Source organism: Symphalangus syndactylus, chromosome 3, assembly GCF_028878055.3.
Source record: "Symphalangus syndactylus isolate Jambi chromosome 3, NHGRI_mSymSyn1-v2.1_pri, whole genome shotgun sequence".
NCBI lineage: Eukaryota > Metazoa > Chordata > Mammalia > Primates > Hylobatidae > Symphalangus > Symphalangus syndactylus.
In genome coordinates, this window is record NC_072425.2 from 19,540,670 (window position 1) to 19,555,853 (window position 15,184).

Here is a 15,184-nt window from a genome sequence, read left to right on the forward strand (position 1 = left end):
CAAATGTGAGAAATAAATTTCTGTTGTTTATAAGCCATCCAGCCTCTGGTGTTTTGTTACAGCAGCCTGTATGGACTAAGACATGGATATTGATTTATAGAAGCAACTGATTCATACCTCATTTTCTGACATCATCCCTGGAGTAAGCTGAGGACCTGTCCCTAAGGAAATGACCAACACCTCTTCTGGTTGCACCTCCTGGATGGTTTCTTGAGATGATCCTTCATGATCCATATGTAGGTCCATTAGCATATTGGTGCGGCTTCTGCTCCGAGTTGCTAATAAAAAATTTCAAATAAAATAATTTAGAGAAATAGATAAATGAAGAAAATGGTATGCTAAATACAAAAACATATTTTCTATTAGTGCAGAACATTTGCACCTGCACAAGAGTGGTAAAAATGTAAATAAGAAAAAAACAAAACAAAACAAAAAACTAGATCCTCCCAGTTACTCTACTGACTAATAAAGATTCTCCTAGGCCGGGCGCAGTGGCTCACGCCTGTAATCCCAGCACTTTGGGAGGCCGAGGCGGGTGGATCACGAGGTCAGGAGATCGAGACCACAGTGAAACCCTGTCTCTACTAAAAATACAAAAAATTAGCTGCGCGCGGTGGCAGGCGCCTGTAGTCCCAGCTACTCGGGAAGCTGAGGCAGGAGAATGGCGTGAACCCGGGAGGCGGAGCTTGCAGTGAGCCGAGATCGCGCCACTGCACTCCAGCCTGGGCAAGAGTGAGACTCTGTCTCAAAAAAAAAAAAAGATTCTCCTTCAAAACTGATAATCAAGAACAGTGACACCCAAGTGCATCTGACAGAAGTGCCACACAGATGATCACATCTGCAGAACAGCAAACATGTCACAATCAATTTAAGACTTGGAGTGACAAGAAAAACATTACCTCATTTCTTATCTTTTTAAGATACCTTAACTATTTTTCCTATAAATTGATGTAATTGCTACAGGTCTCCCATACCAATAACTGAACTTACAAGCATTAGAAAATTTCATATGAGGGATTACACCTGTAATTCTAGCACTTTGGGAGGCTGACGCAGGTGGATTGCCTGAATTCAGAAGTTCGAGACCAGCCAGGGTAACACGGTGAAACCCCATCTCTACTAAAATACAAAAAATTAGCCAGGCATGGTGACGTGCACCTATAATCCCAGCTACTCGGGGGGCTGAGACAGGAGAATCACTTGAACCAGGCAGGCGGAGATTGCAGTGAGCCAAGTTTGCACCACTGCACTCCAGCCTGGGCGTCAGAGTGAGACTCTATTTCCAAAAAAAAAAAAAAAAAAAAAGAAAAGAAAAGAAAAGAAAAAAGAAAATTTCATATGAAAACCTAATAGCCACATAAATAAGATACTTTAAGTTAGGCAACTGTTAACAAAACCAGAATCAGTGTTTGTTTTTTTGAGATGGAGTTTCACTCTTGTTGCCCAGGCTACAGTGCAATGGCACAATCTCGGCTCATTGCGATCACTGCCTCCTGGGTTCAAGCAATTCTCCTGCCTCAGCCTCCCAAGTAGCTGGGATTACAGGCAGCCACCACCACACTTGGTGAATTTTGTACTTTTAGTAGAGATGGTATTTTGCCATGTTGGTCAGGCTGGTCTTGCACTCCTGATCTCAGGTGTTCAAGCCACACACCTCGGCTTCCCCAAGTGCTGGGATTACAGGCGTGAGCCACCGTGCCTGGCCCAGAATCAGCTTTTAAATGTACTTTTCCCCCCTGAAATGTATTAATGTCTTTTCAAAGATACGAGAAAATTTATTTATGTTTGGAGAAGAGGTCCTTTCTGCTTTGGTAACAGTATAAATTAATAAAGGCTTCAATCATTTTTGTTTCTTTCCCCCGCGTATAAGCAAATGAAAAATACTTTTTTCTAAAATAACTGCTGGGTGTAGTGGCTCACGCCTGTAATCCTAGCACTCTGGGAGGCTGAGGCAGGTGGATCACCTGAGGTCGGGAGTTCGAGACCAGCCTGGCCAACATGGTGAAATCCTGTCTCTACTAAAAATACAAAAATTAGTCGGGCATGGTGGCAGGCACCTGTAATCCCAGCTACTTGGGAGGCTGAGGTAGGAGAATCACTGGAACCCGGGAGGCGGAGGTTGCAGTGAGCCGAGATCGCACCATTACACACCAGCCTGCGCGATAAAAGCGAAACCCTGTCTCTAAAAAAAAAAAAAAAAAAAAAAAAAGAAGGCTAGGCGTGGTGGCTCATGCCTGTAATCTCAGCATTTTGGGAGGCTGAGGTGGGTGGATCACCTGAGGCCGGGAGTTCAAGTCCAGCCTGACCAACATGGAGAAACCCCATCTCTACTAAAAATACAAAATTAGCTGGGCGTGGTGGCACACGCCTGTGATCCCATCTACTCGGGAGGCTGAGGCAGGAGAATGGCTTGAATCCGGGAGGCAGAGGTTGCGGTGAGCCGAGATCATGCCATTGCACTCCATCCTGGGCAACGAGAGTTAGACTCAGTCTCAGAAAAAAAAAAAAATCAAGGAAAAAAAAGTTTCTATTTTCTTTCAGAGGACAATAAAATTCAGTACAAAAGCAAAAGTCAACTTCACATTGTATGAAAGGTGACCTACTTGAAGACAGAGGCAGAAATAAAAACAATCACCTTTCTTTACAATGCCGATTAATGTTCATTAATCAATTTTAGTCTGAAAATTCAGAGCACACATCAATTTCCGAGTTTAAAATAGGCCTACTCATACCTTTATTTGCTCACCCTATCTTCTACTGAATTGCAAATTTAAATTCAAGTTCATAAAGAGATCTACGAATCGTAACAAACTCTGTAACTATAATTTATAAAAATGAGAGCAATCAAATTTTATGTAGCAATTTACATAAAGTAAAAGCAACATGTACATGGAGCATACTTTTATAAACTATTTCTTAAATAAAATTATAAAAGAAGAGGAAGAACAGCCTATTACCCACCAAACGGGGTTACTAGTGTAATATGAGAGGTAATATTGGTAGCTGAGGAATCCCAGGCAGTGATGGCTGTTAACTGTTGTCCTGGGTTGTGAAAGCATTAAATAGAAAGAAAATCAACCCTCTGAACAATGGACAAATTTTTCAAGATACGAAATAAATGCAATAGCCAGGTAACAAGACTATACAAAATAATATTGGGCATACATTTGAAATTCACTTTCCATCAGACTCATATTTAATGACACTTTTGGATAATGGGAAATGAAAAAACAAATGTATAGCAGTGAACAATGGAAAAAAATCTCTAATTTACTAAAAATCATTTACTTCATCATGTGAACAGAGTGCAAATAGCCCATAAAAAACCATTAAGTGCCCGGGTACGGTGGCTCACACCTGTATTCCCAGCACTTTGGGAAGCCGAGGCAGGTGGATCACCTGAGGTCAGGAGTTCAAGAACAGCCTGGTCAACATGGCAAAACCCCGTCTCTACTAAAAATATAAAAATTAGCCGGGCGTGGTGGTGGGCATCTATAATCCCAGCTACTGGGGAGGCTGAGGCAGAAGAATTGCTTGAACCTGGAAGGCAGAGGTTGCAGTGAGCCAAGATTGTGCCATTGCACTCCAGCCTGGGCAGCAAGAGGGAGACTCCATCTCAAAAAAAAAAAAAAAAAACACCATTAAGTGCAAAATCCCTTTTTCTATTTTTTATTTTGAAAACTGACATTTTGGGGTGATACAATAAGACAAAGACTTGAAGAGTATGATGCTACACTCCTGTTGATACAATCCACGTTATGTTAAATATAAGGTAGATTAATTTTAAGAAACTGGCAGTTCTTAACAAATTAGCTCACAGAAGTTTAAAAGTAAACTCCCTCTCTTCAAAATGTATAAATTAAAAAGAACTACGTTCACTAAATGTTGCTGAGTTCCTCGTTATAATTAGGCAGGCACTAAAATACTCCTGTTCCCCTGGCTTAAACACTTTTTCCCCATCTTGTTAACTTTGTCTAACTCCCATTCATCACAAAGCGCAAACTGGCTTCACCTGCTCCAAGATCTTCTCCTGATACTACCACCATTTTGGCTAAGTTAGGTGTCCCCATAACCCTCATACTTATCTCCTCAGAACGCTTAGTACGCTCAAGGGTACTAGTCTCTTCTTGTTCTCCCTAACTAAACTATCAACAGCCAACTTGACAGTAAGGGCAAGTCCTAATGGTCTTTGTATCCAGTGTCTATCACAGTGCCTCATGTGCAAGACACATCCACTCTCACAGGACTTCTGTGGGGATTAAACGAAACAACATTTATAAAGTGCCTACCCAGAGTATGGAACATGGTATATGCTCAATTAACTTTTTTATAGACAGACAGATAACAAATGTTAACCAAGCAAATAAGGCTTAATTAAATAGAATTCTTAAATAAACAAACTTGAAAAAATAAAATGAAACTTTTGCTTTATTTTATAACATTAAGATATCTTAGCTCAGTTGATAAAAGACTGATTATTAATGAAAATAATAGAATACTATTATTTTCCACTTTATTGATGGAAACTTCTAAAATAATATAGTTTATTGTATTATTTAGAACTTTGTAGGAAGGAGAGGGCTACATAATTTTTTTTTTTTTTTTGAGATAGGGTCTCACTCTGTCACCCAGGCTGAAGTGCAGTGGCACGATCATGGTTCACTGCAGCCTCGACCTCCCAGGCTCAAGCAATCTCCCCATCTCAGCCTCCCAAGTAGCTGGGACCACAGGCACGTGCCACTGCACCAGGCTGAGGGCTACATAGTTTTAAAAATGACTTATAACATTTCCAAAATTTTTTCAAGAAAAGACAATAAAATTTAAACAAAGTATACTGTGGATAGCGTGACTTCAATTAATTATGAAAAGTATGTAGGCAAAGCTAAAGCCTACTGATAAACCTTAACTAATCTGATACGATTTCTAAAAACTGAAATACCATCAGTAAACATGAAGAGAAAGACTTTCCCAAGTACTTAAACATATATTCCAAAACACTGAGCAATAACAAAGGCTAATGAAATATTAGATTTAAGAGAAAGCTCCGATATGAGAAATTCTCTTTACCTATAGGTAATCGATTCTTTTTATTTGCTGGAGTGGTTGCCGGAGACAGCTGAGGCGTATTGTAGGGAGTCATTTCTAAACTGCTACTTTTTCCTGGCTTGGCCGGGGGTAGGTTTGCCAATAAATTGTCAAGAGCCATTCTATCTTCTCTCAGTTGATCTCCAGACATCACACTCTTCATAAAATTCACCTGGCAAAAACAACGAACATTAGCTAGTGAAATCACTTTTTCAAATATAATATGTATTTCCCACACAATGTACTCATGTATGTCTTTGCTCACATTTAGCTAAAAGACTTTTGAGAAATTCTATTAAACAATGAAGCCATTACCAGAGTAATAAGCTGACTGTAGGTTATATAAACCACAGTTCTGCTCAATCCTTCCAGAAGATTGACGGAAGACAACGGAGGGGTCTCCACTGCACGTCCCCCAATCACAACATCAAGGAAAGCGGCAACACAGCTCTGTTAAAACAGGAAAACAACAGTGAAACATTTCCCTTTAAAATACTGGAACGAAGTTTCTCATTAAGGTGGATAAGCATGAAAAAATTTTAACATCTTAAAAATCATACTTTTTTAAGATGTTAATTTTTTTTTTTTTTTTTTTTTTGAGACAAAGTTTGACTCTTTTACCCAGGCTGGAATGAAATAGCGCCATCTCGGCTCACTGCAACCTCTGCACACCTCCTCCCCCACTGTGATTCTCCTGCCTCAGCCTCCCGAGTAGCTGGGATTATAGGCACCACGACCATGCCCGGCTAATTTTTGTATTTTTAGTAGAGATGGGGTTTCACCATGTTGGACAGGCTGGTCTTGAACTCCTGACCTCAGGTGATCCACCTGCCTCAGCCTCCCAAAGTGCCAGAAATACAAATGTGAGCCACCCCGCCTGACCTAGTTTTTGTATTTTTTGTAGAGATGGGGTTTCACCATGTTGCCCAGACTGGTCTCAAACTTCTGAGTTCAAGTGATCCATCCACCTCAGCTTCCCAAAGTGCGCCCAGCACTAGGATTACCAGCATGAGCCACTGCACCCAACCTAAAAAATTTAAACTCTTTTTGTACTGATATAGTCTAAGATCTTGGAGCTGGGTGTGGTGGTGCATGCCTGCAATCCCAGCACTTTGGGAGGCCAAGGTGGGTGGATTGCTTGAGCTCAGTTCAAAACCACTTGGGCAACAGGGCAAAACCTTGTCTCTATGAAAAATACCAAAATTAGCCGGGCGTGGTGGCGTGCACCTGTAGTCCCAGCTACTTGGGAAGCTGTGGTGGGAGGACTGCTTGCGCCAGGGAGGTCGAGGCTGCAGTAAGCTGAAATGGCATCACTGGGTGACAAAGTGAGACCCTGTCTCAAAAAAAAAAAGAAAATAACAATAAGATATTGGAGACAAACATAACACAACACAGAACAGTATACACATTGTGCTACTATTTCTGAAAGGGGAAGGAAGGGGTGGTTGGAAGTACATAGCGTACGTAGGAATTTGCTCGTAAACATATGGACCTCTAGAAGGATAAACAACCTAATAACATCAAGAATCTTTTGGGGGCCAGGTGTGGTGGCTCATGCCTATAATCCTAGCTACTCAGAGGCTGAGGCAGGAGAATTGCTTGAACCTGGGAGGCAGAGTTAACAGTGAGCCGAGATCGCGGCATTGCACTCTAGCCTGGGTGACAACAGCGAACCTCTGTGACAAGAGGGAAACTCTGTCTCAAAAAAAAAAAAAAAAAAGAATCTTTTGTGGGGGCAGGGAATGAAGACTAGAGATGAGAGGTGGAAGGGAAATTTTTACTCAAATATCCTTGAATTTTCATTGGTTGAATGTACAGCTTAATCAAAGTAAGACCGGCCGGGCGCGGTGGCTCACGCTTGTAATCCCAGCACTTTGGGAGGCCGAGGCGGGCGGATCACGAGGTCAGGAGATCGAGACCACGGTGAGACCCCGTCTCTACTAAAAATACAAAAAATTAGCCGGGCGTGGTGGCGGGCGCCTGTAGTCCCAGCTACTCAGAGAGGCTGAGGCAGGAGAATGGCGTGAACCCGGGAGGCGGAGCTTGCAGTGAGCCGAGATCGCGCCACTGCACTCTAGCCTGGGCGACAGAGCAAGACTCCGTCTCAAAAAAAAAAAAAAAAAAAAAAAAAAAATCAAAGTAAGACCGATTAAAATTTTATTTAACTAAATTAATTGAACAATGTTATAGATGTTAACTTATAAACTACATTTAAAATTAAACAATTATCGACCACGCATGGTGGCTGACATCTGTAATCCTAGCACGCTGGAATGCTGAAGCAGGAGGATCGCTTGAGGCCAGGAGTCAAGACCAGTCTGGGCAACGTGGCAAGACCTCGTCTCTATAACAATAAAAACACTTAGCCGGGCATGGTGGTGTGCCCCATAGCCCAGGTACTTGGGAGGCTAAGGTGCAAGGACTGCATGTGCCCAGGAGTCTGAGACGTGATCACACAACTGCACTCCAGCCTCGGCAACAGAGTGAGACACTGACTCAAAAATTTAAAAGTTGGCCAGGCGCAGTGGCTCACACCTGTAATCCCAGCACTTTGGGAGGCCGAGGCAGGTGGATCACGAGGCCATGAGTTCAAGACCAGCCTGGCCAAGAAGGTGAAACCCTGTCTCTACTAAAAATACAAAAATTAGCCAGGTGTGGTGGCAGGCACCTGTGATCCCAGCTACTGGGGAAGCTGGGGCAGAGAGTTGCTTGAACCCGGGGGCAGAGGTTGCAGTGAGCCAAGATTGCGCCACTGCACTCCAGCCTGGGCGACGGAGCGAGACTCCATCTCAAAAAAAAAAAAAAACTTTTTAAAATAAAATAATCTTAACAGCTCTTTGATTCTCTTTATGACGGCATCTCTTCAATACATCTGTGGGAATTAATCATCTTTAAATGCTGCTGATCCAATACTGTAGCTAATTAAAAGAACATTTAATTTAGATATCACCTAAGGACACGATTTAATAAAGCAAACAGTTAGGCTCACTAATACTTCAGAATTTTCTATAAATCGTATTTATTCTTACTTTGTCAAATTTTCCAAGGCTGCTCTTTGTTCGGGGATCTCCCTCTTCAGAGCCAGTCATTGCTAACTGCTGCAAAAGGCGGCCTACCTGCAACCCAAAGCAGTGGTAGGGAGACATAAGCTACAGACAGATACTCACAAATACCTCTCTATGAAAGCAAGCACATCTATTCTATTCTAAAAATCTGTTTCATAATACTATTCATATCACCTGACCAGGCATATGAAATGGTATCCCCAAAAAAATGTGTACCTTATGTCAGCTTTTACTATTTTTAGATTGAGAGTTAGAGAGAGAAAGTATAAATTTTTGCTTTAATTTCTCTTTAACACATAAGATATCAACATTAGGGAAAAACAGCACAATACACTTGTTTCTGACATTGTACTTTTCATTTGTTTAGAGCTTTTTAAATTAATTTGTAAAAGCTGACTCACTCATTAAATTGCCTTAAGTTAATATTAAGAACATTACCATATAGCGTTCACAAAGCACTCAAGGTAGAATTTTTTTCCTAGATTTAAAAGCAAATGATTCCTATCTAACATAAGCTGGTTTAATAAAGTAAATACTAATTCACAGAACAAGTACCTTACTGGCAAAATTTGTTACTGCACTCTTTTTAAAGGCTAATGATGAAAGTTATTACAGCATCCTCTTCTTAATATCTAGGACAAGCCCCCTTTTAACTGATTCTGAAAATATGTGATTCAATCTCTACTGGAATGACAAAAAAAAAAAAAAAAAAACTACAAATACATTATCTACCATAAGAATAAATTTAAGTGTTTCATGGGCCAGGCACAGTGGCTTACGCCTATAATCCCAGCACTTTGAGAGGCCAAGGTAGGAGGATTACCTGAGGCCAGGAGTTCAAGACAAGCCTGGACAACAAAGCAAGACCCTGTCTCTACAAAAACATTTTTTAAATGAGCGAGGTGTGCTGGTACACACCTGTAGTCCCAGCTACTCAGGAGGGTGAGGCAGAAGGGTCACTTGAGCCCAGGAGTTCAAAGGCTACAGAGAGCTAAGATGGCACCACTGTACTCCAACCTGGGTGACAGAGTGAGACTGTCTCAAAACAAACAGACAAACAAAAAAAAACCTACTGTTTCATGTCAAAAATTTTGTGCTTGCTTCAGAAGCACATATACTAAAATTGGAAGAAGATTAGCATGGCACCTGTGCAAGGATGACACACAAATTTGTGAAGAGTTCCATATTATAATTTTTTTTAATTTATAAAAGTTAAAAAAAGTTAAAAATTTTATTTCAGGCATTTCTATATAGTGAATTGCTAAACATCCCAAGGTGATATAACTGATCATTAAAAACAGCTAATCATTTTTTCTGATTTTTTATTTATTTATTTTTTTTTTGAGACGGAGTTTCACTCTTGTTGCCTAGGCTGGAGTGCAATGGTGCAATCTCGGCTCATCGAAACCTCTGTCTCCCGGATTCAAGCAATTCTCCTGCTTCAGCCTCCCAAGTAACTGGGATTACAGGCACTCCACACCACACCCGGCTAATTTTGTATTTTTAGTAGAGACGGGGTTTCTCCATGTTGGTCAGGTTGGTCTCAAACTCTGGACATCAGGTGATCCGCCCACCTCGGCCTCCCAAAGTGCTGGGATTACAGGCGTGAGCCACCGCACCTGGCCAATTTTTTTTTTAAATAGGTATGGGGCAGTTGGGGGTCTCACTATGTTGCTGAGGCTGGTCTCAAATTCCTGATGTCAAACGATCTGCCCACCTTGGCCTCCCAAAGTGCTGGGATTACAGATGAGAGTCACCACACCCAGCTTGAGCTAATCATTTTTTAACAATCACCCAAGGCCAGGAGTGGTGGCTCACGCCTATAATCCCAGCACTTTGGGAGGCCAAGGCGGGTGGATCATCTGAGGTCAGGAGTTTGACACCAGCCTGACCAACATGGTGAAACCCCATCTCTACTGAAAATACAAAATTAGCCAGGCGTGGTGGTGCATGCCTGTAATCCCAGCCACTCAGGAAGCTGAGGCAGAAAAATCACTTTAACCCAGGAGGTAGGGGTTGCAGTGAGCCAAGATCACGCCACTGCACTCCAATCTGAGTGACAGAGCGAAACTCCGTCTAAAAAAAATAATAAAATGGATGGGCGCAGTAGCTCACGCCTTAATCCCAGCACTTTGGGAGGCCAAGGCAGGCGGATCACGAGGTCAGGAGATCGAGACCATCCTGGCTAACATGGTGAAACCCGGTCTCTACTAAAAATACAAAAAATTAGCTGGGCATGGTGGCACGCGCCTGTAATCCCAGCTACTTGGGAGGCTGAGGCAGAAGAATCACTTGAACCCAGGAGGCAGGGGTTGCAGTGAGCCAAGATCGCGCCACTGCACTCTAGCCTGGGCAACAGAACAAGACCCCGTCTGCAAAAAATAATAATAAAATAAAATAAAAAATAAAAATCACCCAAAAATAGTCTATTGTAAATAAACACCAGTTCTTCACAGTGTATCTGAGGGATAAGGTATGATGAAAAGAGTCCATGAAGAAATAATAATGACTTCAGTCACTCAGATGATTGCAAAAAAGTGCTAATATACATCCAAAAATCCTCTTTCTGAAACTCTTAGGAGAGTTTCAGATTTCAGAATTTAGAGATTTTAGAAAGGTAATGTAATGTATATATACAACATGTTCAATATATAGATGGCATTTTGTAATCAAATGAATCAACATTTCTGCAACAAAATATGAGTATTCACTAGCACTAAATGGATAACAATTATAAATATAGCTGGGCGTGGTGGCATGCGCCTGTAATCTCAGCTACTCAGGAAGCTGAGGCAGGAGAATCGCTTGAACCCAGGAGGTGGAGATAGCAGTGAGCCAAGATCGTGCCATTGCACTCCAGCCTGGGCAACAAGAGCGAAACTTCATCTCAAAAAAAAAAAAAAAAAAATTGTGAATAGCCTCATGTTAGTTCAGCACAGGTTTTGCTACCAAATGAGCTATAGAAGACATTCAGTTTTTACTCATTTTGGGCTTTGAAATGATGGAAAAGGGATGGTGGACTTGTTCTAGAAAATCTAATCAACTCTACATTCAAGTGTGTGAGGATTTCATTTAAAAACAAACATAGCCGGGCGCAGTGGTTCACGTCTGTAATCCCAGCACTTTGGGAGACCAATGCAGGCAGATCACAAGGTCACGGGTTTGAGACCAGCCTGACCAACATGGTGAAACCCTGTCTCTACTAAAAATACAAAAATTAGCCAGGGTGGTGGTGTGTGCCTGTAATCCCAGCTACTCAGGAGGCTGAGGCAGGAGAATTGCTTGAACCCGGGAGGCAGAGGTTGCAGTGAGCTAAGATTGTGCCACTGCACTCCAGCCTGGGCAACAGAGTGAGACCCTGTCTCAAAAAAACAGACAAAGACAAAATGTTTTGTTACCGCAGTAGTTTTAAATCCCAGTATTATTGCTTTTATTTAATAAGATACAAATACTTACGACTGGTTGAGAAAAAGTTGTAAGAATATACAAATACTGTCATCGTATTATTTCTTCCCACCCCCACAGCCCAATCAACTGAATTTTAAACTAAATGCCACATTAATAATAATAGCAAAAGCATACCTGCATCAGATTAAATCGTGCTACTTCATTAATAGGAGCATCGGAAATTATTCCATATTGTTCTGGATTGACAACTGCAGGACAAATGAAGCAGGCCAACAGGAGATCAGTACACATTGCCCTGACCTCCCCAACTTCCAGCCTATCTACACAGGAGAGGGTTTTGTACATCTGAGACACGATCCACCTTAAACTATGTGGAAAACAATATGTGTTCTGTTTGAGATAACCAATAAATTTGTTCACCAAAGCCACTAGTTTGGCTTCATTGGACTCCACCATTTCTTGAACTTTTTGCCTGAATCTATCTGAGCCCTTCTCTCCAAAGAGTTTTTCCTGCTGAGATGGGGAGAACCTCTCAATTAGCTTGTTTGGATCTGTTTCCAGGTGATCTTCATCTTCAACAAGCAGTTGCATAATTGGCTCATGTAAAGTGGCTGTGAGGAAAAGTTTGGCAGAAAACAATCCTTCAGAAAAAAGTTTAAATAAGATGCTGAAGGCACAAGTTCCTCTCCTCAAAAGTCGCCTAGGGTTGTCACTTTCCTTAAGTTCAAATTCAATCAAGTATCGCAAAACCTGAAGGAGGTAGCTTTCATCTTCTTGCATGATGCAATTGCCATACAGGGAGGTAAAAACTGTGTAAATAACACTTTGTGTGTTCTCCTGATTAAGTTTCTCTCCAGCAACCAAAGAGGAGGCAATAAGACGAGGATTTTCCCTCAATCGACTCAAGAATTCTCCATAAGCAGTCTCCTGAAATCCCAATTGCTTATACCCATCAACAAATTGTGTATCTTCCAAAATTTTGGCATGTTGGCAACATTCAGCAGGGGAAGCTTCAGCACTAAAAAAAAAAAAAAAAAAAAAAGAGCAAACAAGCAAAATAATAGTATTAATAATAATAACACATATACTATATCCAAACATGGATATGTGAGTTGATTATGGTCCCAACAATGAGGTCACTCTGAATTGCTAAAATTTTTTAGACTAACAGCAACTCAATGAGTAAAGGACGACAAAACTAAAAAGTACAAAGGACAATTTCCTCATATCAAATCAGTATTAATGAAAAGTATTGGGGCTGGATGCGGTGGCTCACACCTGTAATCTCAGCACTTTGGGAGGCCAAGGCGGGCAAATCACTTGAGCCCAGGAGGTCGAGACCAGCCTGGCCAACATGGCGAAACTCCCATTTCTTCTAAAAATACAAAAATTAGCCAGGCATGGTGGCAGGCACCTATAATCCCAGCTACTTAGAAAATTGAGGCAGGAGAATCGCTTGAACCCAGAAGGTAGAGGTTGCAGTGAGCCACAATCATGCCACCGCACTCCACCCTGGCCAACAAAGCAAGACTCTATCTGGAAAAAAAAAAAAAGAAAATTATCAGTTTGTAGATCCTAAAAACTGTCCAGAGCTGCCCTCTTATGGACTAAATTAAAATTAGCTACAGGAAGGACACAGTGGCTCACCCCTGTAATCCCAGCACTTTGGGAGGCCAAGGTGGGAGGATCACTGGAGCCCAGGAGTTCGAGACCAGCCTGGTAAATATGGTGAAACCCTAACTCTACAAAAAATTACGAAAATTAGCTAGATGTGGTGGCATGTGCCTGTAGTCCCAGCACTCAGGAGGCTGAGGTGACAGAATCGCTTGAGCTCAGGAGCTTGAGACAGCAGTGACTCAAGATCATACCACTGCATTTCAGCCTGGGTGACAGAGCCAGATCCTGTCTGAAAAAAAAAAAAAATCAGCTACAGTTAAACTGCTTATGCTTATTTATGGACATAAGAAAGTTTACAAATATTCAAGTACTAAAAAATAAAAAAAATGAAGTCGATATCAGCATATTGCTCAACTGTTCTCAACAGCAATGACCTGCAGAATCACATCCTTTAACTACGCTTTTTGCTTCTGGAAACAAATCCAAATAAAATAAGCCTAAAAGATGTGGGGAAAAAACCACAATGCCCACAACAGCACTGTTCTTTTTTTTTTTTTAACTCATTTTTATTGAGGTAAAATACAGTAAAGTGCACAAATGTCAACTGTTCAGCTTGAACAATTTTTACACATATATACACCCAGTAATCACCACTCAGATTAAGACATGGAACATTTTAAACACCCAAGAACGCTTTCACATGCCCTTTCCCAGTCAATACCACCCTCTCAAGCCCAACAAGTAACCATTATTCTGATTTCTGTCATCAAAGATCAGTCCTGCCTCTTTTTGAACTTCATACAAATAGAATCATACAGTATGTATTCTTTTGCGTCTGGCTTATATTCTCAACAGCACTGATATTCTTAGAGTTAAAAACTGTTCTTGGCCAGGCAGGGTGGCTCATACCTATAATCCCAGCACTTTGGGAGGCCGAGGGGGCAGATCACGAGGTCACAAGTTCAAGACCAGCCTGACCAACATGATGAAACCCCGTCTCTACTAAAAATACAAAAATTAGCCAGGCATGGTGGCACACGTCTGTAATCCCAGCTACTCAGGAGGCTGAGACAGGAGAATCTCTTGAACCCGGGAGGCAGAAGTTGCAGTGAGCTGAGATCATGCCACTGCACTCCAGCATGGGGGACAGAGCGAGACTCCGACTCAAAAAAAAATAAAATAAATGTTCTTCGTAGGTATTAAGACAAAAGTGGTTTCTAAACCCGAAAAATAGCTATACAATATCAAAACATGGAAATATATATATATATATATATATATATATTTTTTTTTTTGAGACAGAGTCTCACTGTCGCCCAGGCCAGAGTGCAGTGGTGCGATTTTGGCTCACTGCAACCTCCACCTCCTGGGTTCAAGCCATTCTCCTGCCTCAGCCTCCCAAGTAGCTGGGATTACAAGCGTATGCCACCATGCCCTGCTAATTTTTGTATTTTTAGTACAGATGGGGTTTCGTCATCTTGGCCTGGCTGGTCTTGAACTCCTGACCTCGTGATCCACCCACCTCGGCCCCCCAAAGTGCTAGGATTACAGGCGTGAGCCACCGCACCCAGCTGGAAACCTATATATTAAATAATATTAGGAGAAAAGCAGAACAGATAATTTACTCTCTACAACAACATTTTTTTTTCTTTTGAGGAAACAGAGTCTCGCTCTGTTGCCCAGGCTGGAGTGCAGTGGCACGATCTCGGCCCACTGCAACCTCCACCTCCTGGGTTCAAGCAATTCTCTGCCTCAGCCTCCCAAGTAGCTGGGATTACAGGCACCTACCACAATGCCCAGATAATTTTTGTATTTTTAGTAGAGACAGGGTTTCACCATCTTGGCCAGGCTGTTCTTAAACTCCTGTCCTCATATCCACCCGCCTCGGCCTCCCAAAGTGTGAGATTACAGGTGTGAGCCACCACACCCAGCCAACAATAACATTTTATATAGACAAAGACACAAAACAAATTGGTGTGATATAAAATGTCAATGCTTAAGTTACAATT

General features: G+C 41.7%; 1 protein-coding gene and 1 pseudogene across 43 annotated transcripts in view; one reads left to right on the plus strand and one right to left on the minus strand.

Annotated features, from left to right (window-relative positions):
- Nucleotides 1-15,184, minus strand: part of GAPVD1 (GTPase activating protein and VPS9 domains 1) — a 98,569-nt gene that overhangs the window by 50,488 nt on the left and 32,897 nt on the right. For all 43 annotated transcript variants that reach the window (XM_055271081.2, XM_055271084.2, XM_063635964.1 and 40 more), the window contains 5 exons: nt 11,733-12,576; nt 8,115-8,201; nt 5,401-5,535; nt 5,068-5,257; nt 118-278 (listed from right to left, as the gene is read on the minus strand). In XM_055271081.2, coding sequence (XP_055127056.1) covers nt 118-278; nt 5,068-5,257; nt 5,401-5,535; nt 8,115-8,201; nt 11,733-12,576 — 1,417 coding nt within the window. The remainder of the gene's footprint in view (nt 1-117; nt 279-5,067; nt 5,258-5,400; nt 5,536-8,114; nt 8,202-11,732; nt 12,577-15,184) is intronic.
- LOC129479914 (uncharacterized) lies at nt 9,244-9,341 on the plus strand (annotated as a pseudogene).